Below are 11,036 nucleotides of genomic sequence, written 5' to 3'. Positions count from 1 at the left end.
TAAAACCTTCCATTTATCAAAGGTCCCTAGTGGTTGAGAGTAATTGCCCACTAGTTTCCTATACCCATTCTTGATAGAATATTCACCATTTGGATCCCCATGTCAGTACCACAAATCATCATAATCAGGTGACACAGGTATTTTTTTAATTCGTTCCACATCCTCCGATATGAAAATATCCGTGAGAATATTCGGATCCCAGGTTCCAGTTTGTTGATACAAAATCCTAACTTAGTTTCATTATGATTATCTAATTCCACATTTCTAAAGGTGAAATCCGCCCTTAACGCCCTACTATACATCTCAACCTAACAAGATCGTAAAAAGGTTAATTATAGTAACTTAACGATTTCTTAGATGGAAAAATGAGCACCTGTGCGACAAGGAATTTGCGTTACAATGTGAGTTCGCAACGGGTCAAAATAATTGAGTGGGTCTTCCAATAGGTCACATTATGATTACCTAATCGCAAATTATGCCCTGGAAACGTGTTCACCATGGTGAACACGGGCCCAAACGGCGTCGTTTTTACGAGAAAAAAAAAATAGTTAATGTGATGTTAACGGCGTTTAGTGCTGTCAATACGGGCTGGCGAGGCGGGACGGGCTAAAGCTCGGCAGGCCGCGGGCCTAAACGGGGCGGGCTAAAAAAAGCCCGCTCCTAAACGGTCCTGGGTTTGACAGGCCCGGACCGCCCCGCCCAAACCCCTTTTTAAAAAAAAAAAAAAATTCATCAAACATCAAACTAATTAAAATAAATTGATACATAAGTCATAACTCACATAAATCATAATAATCAAACATTAAATATTACATAAAGTTCAAAGTTCATAGTTTATCAAACATCAAATTAGTCACAACTACAAAGTTCAAAAATATTACACATAACAATAATTTTAAAGTGCATATTTTATATAAAAATATTTTATATAAAATAAAATAAAATAATGGCGGGTAGCCCGCGGGCCTAAGCGGGGCGGGCCAAAAAAGCCCGCTCCTAAACGGTCCTCTATTTTCAAAACCCGCCCCCTACCTAAGTAGGGGCGGACCGGGGTGGGCCGGGTCGGCGGGCTAAGCCCGTTTTGACGGCTCTAACGGCATTTTGCATTCTATGTTCATATTATGAATTTACATTTATTAAATTATGAATTTTCTGTTATGAGATTATGAATTTACAGTATGTTATTATGAATTTTCTGTTATGAGATTATGAATTTACAGTTATGTAATTATGAATTTTCTGTAAATTCATAATCTCATAACAGAAAATTCATAATTTCATAACAGAAAAGTCATAATCTAATAAAAGAATATTCATAATTTTATAACTGCACATTCATAAATCCATGCCTGGACACTCATAATTTATGAGTGTTGAAGAAGCTTGCGCGAAGAAGAAGTGAACCCGTGAAACGTGAAAATGAAGAAGAAAAGTCGCGCTGTTAATTAAGAAAAAAAAAAAAGATAACGGCACCATTACCGTTTGGAACCGTGTTCACCATGGATGGTGAACACAGTTCCATGGCATAACGATTGTTACCTAATTCCACCCTCGTAAGAGTTTGCCTTACAATGCGAGTATGGCAATTTATATTATGGATCAGGGTTCACATAGCATTATGGACCTTGAATCGAAACGACGAGGTACATAATTTATACGCTTAAGGTACATAATTTCATAACACAATACACAAAAAATCATAACGCAAGATTCATACACATGTTATATATTTACTTATTTTTCAAATATGATTTAGGTACATAATTTGTCCAAAACGACGATGTACAAAATTTATACTCATAAGATACAAAATTTTATAACACAAGACACATACACATGTTATATATTTACTTATTTTCAAATTTGATTTAGGTGTATAATTTGTAGTCATAGGCATAGAATTTTACAATACAATATGCAAAAATTCATAAATGAGACACAATTACTAATTTGTTCCATGTACATAATTCATGTACATAATTTCCATAACGCAAAACACAAAAAAGTTACAACACAAAACGCATAAACATGAATCATGGATGTGTTTGGTTCGCAAAAGGGAATCGAAATTGGAACATAAATCTAATACTTGGTAATTGTAATGAGTTTTAGTTAAAGTATTTTACATGTTTGGTAGTATGGTGAAATTAGATAGTTATGCTGTGGGCTCGTGCCCAGCGTGCTTCATGCGCACGGATAACGGTGCCGTCAGGCACCGTTATCTTCCTTTTTTTTTTTTTAAAAAAAAAAAAATTAATTTCAGACCGCTTCGTTATAGGAGCATATATTCACAGCTTTGTGTTCATAATTTCATAACTGTACATTCATAATTCCATAACTGTACATTCATAATTCTATAATTGTACATTCATAATTCCGTAACTGTACATTCATAATTCAATAACTGTAAATTCATAATTTTCGAAGCTCTATGTTCATAATTGTAAGTTCATAATGTCAGAGTTCTATGTTCATAATTTCATAACTGTACATTCATAATTCCATAACTGTACATTCATAATTCCATAACAGTACATTCATAATTCCATAACTGTACATTCATAATTCCATACTGTATATTCATAATTCCATACCGAACATTCATAATTTTCGAAGCTCTATGTTCATAATTGTAAGTTCATAATTCCATAACTATACATTCATAATTCTATAACTGTACATTCATAATGTCATAACTGTATATTCATAATTTCATAACGAATATGCCGTTAACGCCGTTAACGGCGTTTCGAACAAATTTTTTTTTTTAATTAAAACAGCGTCGTTTTCACGGAAAACGACGCCGTTTTAGCGCCGTGCGCACCTTGCAAGGTGCGCACGTGCGCATAGCATAATTTGCCGGTGAAATTAGAATGACTACCAATATTGATGTTTGGTTATGTATGACTATATAATGAGAATACAGGTTTCAAAAATACAAAAATACAAAAATACAAAATTAAGACAATTGATCCTAATATAATGACATCCAAAACATTAATATGAATAAAAAATATTTAAAACAAAAATATAAAAATACTAATTTAAACTTGAAAATTAGATTACTAATAAAATAGAATTATATATACCCGTTTTTTAATTAGAAAATAAAAATTTTAATTAAAGAGATAATCAAATCTTACATTGTATTTTAAAAGCAAATACTAACTATAATTTTGATCTTTTTGCACTTTTAGTCCCACGACTATAGTGGCACTGGCAGAATTGATCCACGACTTTTGAACCTTGTAATTTTAGTCCACGACTATTGATTTTTTTGCAAAAATGGTCCTTCCGGCCACTTTTCCGTCAAAATTTCACCGGAAAAAAAAAATTCTCCATTTTTAGTCGGGTTAAAATTGACATTTTACTTATCTCAAAAAATTAAAAGAAAAAAAATTGATATTTGACTACATACAATACTACTGGGCTACATACTACTGCCCCAGGCGGCGGAGTTCCTGGAGCAGGCAGGGCTGTTAGTAAGCGGCGGAGCGGCCGTGGCGTTCCCCGGGCTAGTTGGGTTATCCGGCAGCAGCATTGGAGTGGTACATGTACTCCGCTGCCTGGGGCAGTAGTATGTAGCCCAGTAATATTGTATGTAGTCAAATATCAATTTTTTTCTTTTAATTTTTTGAGATAAGTAAAATGTCAATTTTAACCCGACTAAAAATAGAGAGTTTTTTTTTCCGGTGAAATTTTGACGAAAAAGTGGCCGAAAGGACCATTTTTACAAAAAAAATAAATAGTCGTGGACTAAAATTGCAAGGTTCAAAAGTCGTGAATCAATTCTGCCAGTGCCACTATAGTTGTGGGAGTAAAAGTGCAAAAAAGTCTGAACTAATGTGCATAGTATAAGAATTGTGTGACTCTGTGAGTATGTGACCCGTTGCAAATTGCAATGTGTACCTCTTATGATGTGGGCCCCGGATACACGATAGAATTTGCCAAGTGAATATTCTAGGTAATACTGTAAAAGGCAAGCGATCGTGAAAAATATTTCTGAAAATCGGCTGTAATCGGGTGCTTACCTCAATAGTCTGCGGGGCCCGCACGGGTGTCCAGCGAGGACTAGCAAAGCAAATACCACATAGGTCTGCTACACAGTAGTTTATATATAGTTTGTGAAATTCAGAATATTTCTCAATTCTCATCTCTTTCCTCTCCTCGCCTTTTCTCTCTCTTCATTGAACTACAGAAGAGACAGAAATCATCCTGAAAAGCAAAGCTGAAAGAACAGAAGCTAGGAATTGTAATCAGATCAGTATCATCCTCCGTCTCCAGCTATCAGGTAAGCGCTCTTTGATCTCATCTCGATCGTCGTTTTTGCTTGCTTTTTTTTTTTTGCTAGCTTACTTGCTTGATTATATTCATTCATATGATCGAACACCTCGTAGCGTTCTATGTATGCTGTATGTATCTCTTGAAGTGGTTGATGATTGTTGTTAATCGTCTTCATTCTTCGTCGATCGTCGTACGCAGCTTGAACTGCGTCTGTTTATTCAGAGTTAATCGATCTGAATGAAAGCTAGTCATTGCAGCCTGCATTTCTCGTATCTGCTTTAGTTTCTGGATTTCAAAACAGCATTGATAATTTGATATGATGTTCGATTTAGTCGGTATAGTCTATATATCTGTTCGTTCGATCTTCAATTTGATTTTTAGTTAATCTGTGCGAACTATGAGTCTATGAGGTTGTGTTGTTGTGCGATGCAAATAGTGTGGTATGTTTTGCCCAGCTTGTATGGGACCCACACGCCTTAATGGACGCAAAGACGGAACGGTTATTTTTGGAAAATACAATATTAAGCGACAAATTCAATTTAAATTACGGTCTTAGGCGCAAGTTAAATAACGTGGTCCGTCACTTCTTTTGAGTTTTGATAATTGATATAAATATTAACATTTGTGTAGCACGTTTTTTCCTATAAATTTTATGAGAATTTGTAAAATATGGAATAATATTAATATTACATAAATGTAACGGGTGCTCTTAATTTTTAGTATAATCCGTTACATATATATAGTTGTACAAAATATAATATGATGCCTTAACAAGCACTTTAATTTAAAAATTTTAGACTTGACTTTATTTCAAAATGTACATGCATTTTCGAATGACTATGAAAATGTATTAAGATAAACTTTATTTTAAGGCTTAATACTTTATACTTAGGTCGGGCTCGTATTTTCTAGATTAAATTTATTTACTTTTACATTATTGGGATAAATCAAGGAATCAATGTTCTTTGACTTTCATTTTCTAGATAAATGTATGTTACCAAACTGTGACAAGAACCATGGCCGTCCAGGGATTTCTTTTAAATTAATTTATAAGTTGGCCCACATAAAAATTCGTGCACGACATTATATTTGTTTCTTCAAGTTCCGAAGCAAAGTTCCTATTCAAGATGATGACGACTCTCTACCGTCATATTTCTCTAAAACAAATTTCGTTTTTGTTGCGTTTCTTTTAGATATTGGTGCCTACACGTATCTACTATTGTTTTTAGTAAGCATAAAATTGTCATTTATTTCTTTGATCTTAAAGCGCGAGGAAGCATTAAAACGGCATTAATTGAAATTGGTTGATATTAGTGCAGATTTTGGTGGAGAGGTTTGTAAATCTAAAGAGTTAAGGCACAGTTCGTTCAGATATGGAAGTAGAAACTCAAGCAAGTCACGAGATACCAGTCGCGAAGGCTGCCGAGGAAACAGACACCAATGGCGTTCATACTAAGGTAATGCATTTTTTTACTTAGTCAAATGATCTACATCACTGCATATTGTTAAATGATTCTGTACATCTGTTATCAATACCATGATTCTGGAATTGTCTGGCATCCTGTTTAAACTGAGAACTGTGTGCTGTTCATGTTGTCGATCAATATAAAATCTGTCCCTGAATGGAGTTGTGCATGTTGCAGGCGACCAATGGGGAGTTGAATCCGGTAGACAAAGTGGTTAAAGAAGAAGAGAAGACAGTGCTTGATGGGGAAATCATAAAAGTAGAGAAGGAAACTTCTCTGCAATCTGTAGTGGAGAAAAGCAGGGAATTTCTGGAAGCACAAGAAAAGGTGAAAGAGCTGGAGCTGGAACTGGAAAAAATCACTGAACATTTGAAGAACTCTGAATCTCAGAACACAATGTTGAAGGAAGAACTCTTGCATACAAAGGAGAAGTTGGGGGAAAGCGGGATAAAGTATGAAGAGCTAGAGCTCAATCACAAAAAGTTACAAGAGCAGATTGCAGATGCCGAAGGGAGATACAGTTCCCAGCTTAATGCATTGCAAGATGCATTGCAAGCAAAAGATGCGAAGCACGCTGAGCTAGACAGTGTTAAGGAGGCATTTGACGGACTTAGCCTCGAGCTCGAGAGCTCTAGGAAGAAGATGGAAGAGCTTGAGCAAGAGCTGCAGATTTCTGCTAGCGAGGCGCAGAAGTTTGAGGAGCTGCACAAGCAAAGCGGTTCGCTTGCAGAGTCAGAAACAAACAAGGCCATGGAGTTTGAGAGGCTGCTAGAGGTCGCCACGAAAAGCACGAAAGAAATGGAAGAACAGGTGGCTTCTCTGCAAGGGGAGCTAAAAGTGCTCTGTGAAAAGATTGCAGAAAGTGAGAAGGTTGAGGAGGCACTGAAGAGTACCACTGCAGAGCTCTCGAATGTTCAAGGCGAGTTAGGCGCTTCCAAATCAGAACTACAGGCATTGGAGGCGAAGCTTGCTGCAGAAGAAGCTGTTCGAAATGAATTGACTCAAGAATTGGAGATGAGAAAAGCTTCAGAGTCTCAGATAATGGAAAACATGTCAGCTCTTGAGAAGATATGTTCATCAGCCAAAGAAGATCTGCAGGCTAGGACATTGGAGATCGACGAAATCAAGTTGAAGCTGCAGGAGGAAGTTGCCGCAAAGGAAGAAGTCGAAGCTAAAGAGAAAAGCCAAGAAGCAGAGCTTGCAATGATGCAGGAGAAACTTTCCAAACTCTCTGAAGAAAAAGAAGCAGCTGAAGCAGCTCTCTCTGATTTAGCTAATAAGGCAGCAAACATGAAAGAGTTATGCAACGACCTAGAGGCTAAATTGCAGAGTTCCGACGAGAATTTCTCCAAATCCAATTCTCTGTTGTCTCAAGCTTTGGAAAACAATGTGGAGCTCGAGCAGAAGTTCAAAGCACTTGAAGAGCTTCACCAGGAGTCTCAACATGCCACCACTACTGCACACCAGAAGATTCTTGAGCTTGAGGAGATGCTGCAAGCCTCCAATGCTGCTGCAGAAGATGTCAAAACACAGTTGAGAGAATTAGAGACACGCTTCATTGCAGCAGAGCAAAGAAATGTGGAGCTAGAACATCAGCTAAATCAGGTTGAACTTAAAAGGAGTGATGCTGAGAGAGAACTGGAGGAGTTCTCGGTGAAAATATCTGAATTAAATGCCTCTCTTGAAAAGGTAGTGGAAGAAAAGAGTATCCTGAATGCCCAGATTCAGGAGCACCAAGACAAGATAGCTCACATGGAGTCTGACTCAATCAAACTAGCAACCCGTAATTCAGAACTTGAAGAGGAATTGAAGGGCGTTCAAGCTAAATGTGAAGAGCACGAGGGTAGGGCCAATGTCAATGACCAGCGCAGCCGTGAACTTTCGGATTTAATGCAGATTTCTCATACAAAAGCAGAGGAATCAGACAAGAAGGCAAGTGAGTTAGAGCTATTGCTTGCAACAGAAAAACACAGGATCCAGGAGCTTGAAGAACAGATAAGTGCACTAGAAAATAAATGTGGTGATGCAGAAGCAGAGTCTAAAAAACTCTCTGAAAAGGTATCTGAACTTGAAGAAGAGCTTACAGCATACCAGAACAAAGCATCAAGCTTTGAAATTGCATTAAATTCAGCCACAGAAAAGGAGAAGGAATTGAGTGAATGCTTGACCGTGGCTGCAGAAGAGAAGAAAAACTTGGAGGATGCCTATAAAAACTCAACTGAAAGGTTAGCTGAATCAGAGAATTTGCTTGAAGTCTTGCGCAATGAATTAAATGATACTCAGCAGAAACTGGAGAGCATTGAAAATGATCTAAAGGCTGCTGGAATGAAAGAGAGTGAAGTAATGGAGAAGCTTAAGTCTGCTGAGGAGCAGTTAGAGGAACAAGGGAAAGTATTGGAGCAAGCTACATCAAGAAGTGTAGAGCTCGAATCACTGCATGCAGCTCTGGCAAGGGATTCCGAGCTGACACTCCAAGATGCAACTGCAAAACTTGCTAGCAGAGATTCAGAGGTAGAGTCATTGAATGAGAAATTAAATACTCTTGAAGATCAAGTTAAGAGTTATAAAGAGCAGATAGCTGAAGCCACTGAAAGATCTACTGCAGTGAAGGATGAACTGGAACAAGTTTTGCTGAAGCTTTCTTTGTCTGAGAGCACCAATGAAGACTTCAAAAATAAAATCTTGGAAGCAGAGAGTAAATCTGCAGAGGTGCTATCCGAAAATGAACTATTAACTGAGACAACAAATCAGTTAAATAGGAGGATTGCTGATCTTGAAGAACAGCTAAATTCAGTCAGTGCTGAAAAGGAAGCTACTATTCAACAGCTTGCTTCTCATACAAGCACTATCACTGAATTAACAGAGAAACATTCAAGAGCCTTTGAAGCTCATGCAGTGACTGAAGCTCGCGTGTCAGAAACAGAAGTAAAGTTGGAAGAAGCATTACAGAAATTCTGCGAAAAAGATTTAGAAGCTAAGGACTTAGCTGAGAAGCTACACTCTCTTCAGGATCTGGTGAAAAGATATGAAGATCAAGTGCATGAAACTTCTGCCCTTGTTGAAAATCAAAAAGTGGAACTAGAACTGTCTATTTCGAATTTGAGAGACCAAGAAAGAATCATTGAAGAACTGAAAAGTGCATCAGGCAAACTTGAAGAGGAGAGAAAAGGTCTACTTATTGAAAATTCAGAAATTTCAGAAAAAGTAGCCTCTTATGAGCTGAAATTAAATGATTTAGAAACCAAATCATCAGCCGTTATTGCTGAGAAGAATGAAGCAGTTGAAGAGCTGAAGAAGGTGATAGAAGACTTGACAGAGCAATTAAGTTCTGCAGGGCAAAATCTTGAAGAGGAGAGAAAAGGTCTTTCAGAAAAAGTAGCCTCTTATGAGCTGAAACTGAATGATTTAGAAACCAAATCATCAGCTGTTATTGCCGAGAGGAATGAAACAGTTGAAGGGCTGAAGAAATTGATAGAAGACTTGACAGAGCAACTAAGTTCTGCAGGGAAAAATCTTGAAGAGGAGAGAAAAGATCTTCAAGAAAAAGTAGCCTCTTATGAGCTGAAATTAAATGATTTAGAAACCAAATCATCAGCCGTTATTGCTGAGAAGAATGAAGCAGTTGAAGGGCTGAAGAAAGTGATAGAAGACTTGACAGAGCAATTAAGTTCTGCAGGGCAAAATCTTGAAGAGGAGAGAAAATGTCTTTCAGAAAAAGTAGCCTCTTATGAGCTGAAACTAAATGATTTAGAAACCAAATCATCAACTGTTATTGCCGAGAAGAATACAACAGTTGAAGGGCTGAAGAAAGTGATAGAAGACTTGACAGAGCAACTAAGTTCCGAGGGGCAAAATCTACAGACGCAGGTGAGCTCTCATTCCTTTGGAATAATTTGTTGCATGCATTCATACATTTAGCAAATTATCTTTATCTTGTATCTTATTCTTCAATTTATGTCATGTCATACACAGCTATCGTCAGCTCTGGAGGAAAAGAAACAACTCCATGAAAAGCATCAACATTCTGAGAAAGAGCTTCTGAGTCAAATAGCACATCTTGAAGCACAACTTCAAGAACATAAATCGAGCAAAGATGTACTGCAATCCAAAGTAGAGGTCCTCACTGCGGATATCTCTCAGAAATCTGAGCTGCAGAATCTTGTGAAGGAGCTCGAAGAACAACTAGCTAGTGTCAAGCTTCAAGTCAAAGAACAGGTAATAGAATTGTTTATACTTTATAGTAGTCTGCTTATGAATTCAGAACTAGTTCCAAATGCCAACACTACATATGACTTTCCCTTTCAAGTTTCAACTACTTTAAAATGATGAAAGTTGCATGATTGGCCAGATTTTGCATATCAGCCTCTCATCCTTGATTTCTGTGGAATTTTTAATCAATAAATTTCTTTTTTCAATGTTGTACAAAGCAGAAAGAAGCAGAATCCCAAAAGGAGATGAAACTAGAAGCCACTTTTAAGGAGCTGCAAGCTAAGAGCAATGCAGTAACACTGTTGGAAAGCAAAGCCAAAGAACTGGAACAGAAATTGCAGTTGGCTGAAGCTCAGTTAAAAGAAAAGGTTAGCTAATATCTTCTTCCCAACACTGTCTTACTTTCCCTTGCCGCCTGCGTTCTCTCTATTTTCTCCACTGTATTCTTCCCATGATTCGCGGTGGGAGTAGACTGTAGACTAAACTGTAGACAATCTTCAAATTTAGGATTTAATGCACTTTAGTTTAGCATTAAAAATCACAAGATTCCATGTTTGATATAAATACAACAATGCAGGAGAAATTGCCATTGGAGATGAAATCCAGGGATATCGGATCAACTGTCTCAGCCGTATCGAACCGGAAGAAAAAATCGGGAGCATCTTCCGGCCAGGCCGTGTCCTCAGATTCACCGACAGTACATGTTCATGGCACCGACGCTGCCTCTCCTATGAAGACACTGAAACACATATTGGGCGTGGCGTTGATTTCCGTAATCACCGGCATCATTCTTGGGAAAAGATACTAGGTTGGGCTTTGGGTTCCGTTGTAAGATTCTCCTAATAATTTCTTTACTATATATTTATTTATGTCTGTCCTAGACTCCTAGTCAAGTAATTTTTTCATTGAAACACAAGAAAAGTTTTTAGTTTCTTTTTGCTGGTTATGGCTTTTTTTGCCTTTTTAATTTGAATTGGAGAGTGATTTTTTCATTTTCTCCTCAACTGTAGCGAAATCAATTGGTCCATGCTGTTGTAACATTTTTATACTAAAATATATTTTGTCAGTTTTTTTTTT

The 11,036-nt window shown here is 37.3% G+C and overlaps 1 protein-coding gene across 2 annotated transcripts; it reads left to right on the top strand.

The window, feature by feature from the left end:
• Nucleotides 1-4,143: 4,143 nt before the first annotated feature.
• LOC109187809 (putative leucine-rich repeat-containing protein DDB_G0290503) lies at nt 4,144-11,036 on the top strand. Of its 2 annotated transcripts, none has more exons than XM_019338149.1 (6): nt 4,144-4,291; nt 5,604-5,741; nt 5,928-9,617; nt 9,723-9,965; nt 10,181-10,327; nt 10,537-11,036. In XM_019338149.1, the coding sequence occupies exons 2-6, from the start codon at nt 5,658-5,660 to the stop codon at nt 10,765-10,767; spliced, it is 4,395 nt and encodes a 1,464-aa protein (XP_019193694.1). In that variant the 5' UTR covers nt 4,144-4,291; nt 5,604-5,657; the 3' UTR covers nt 10,768-11,036. The 2 variants fall into 2 exon arrangements, with proteins under 2 accessions (XP_019193694.1, XP_019193693.1); XM_019338148.1 differs by having other exon boundaries at nt 5,599-5,741; nt 10,181-10,328; nt 10,535-11,036.

This window comes from Ipomoea nil, unplaced genomic scaffold (genome assembly GCF_001879475.1).
Source record: "Ipomoea nil cultivar Tokyo-kokei standard unplaced genomic scaffold, Asagao_1.1 scaffold1421, whole genome shotgun sequence".
Taxonomy (NCBI): Eukaryota; Viridiplantae; Streptophyta; class Magnoliopsida; order Solanales; family Convolvulaceae; genus Ipomoea; species Ipomoea nil.
Note: the sequence above shows the minus strand (reverse complement) of the source record. Positions and strands in the feature narration are given on the sequence as shown.

Coding starts and splice junctions, on each gene's coding strand:
- LOC109187809 (XM_019338148.1), top strand. CDS start 5,658: ATGGAAGTAGAAACTCAAGCAAGTCACGAGATACCAGTCGCGAAGGCT. Junction 9,618..9,722: donor GGCAAAATCTACAGACGCAG/GTGAGCTCTCAT, acceptor TGTCATACACAG/CTATCGTCAGCTCTGGAGGA. Junction 9,966..10,180: donor AGCTTCAAGTCAAAGAACAG/GTAATAGAATTG, acceptor TGTACAAAGCAG/AAAGAAGCAGAATCCCAAAA.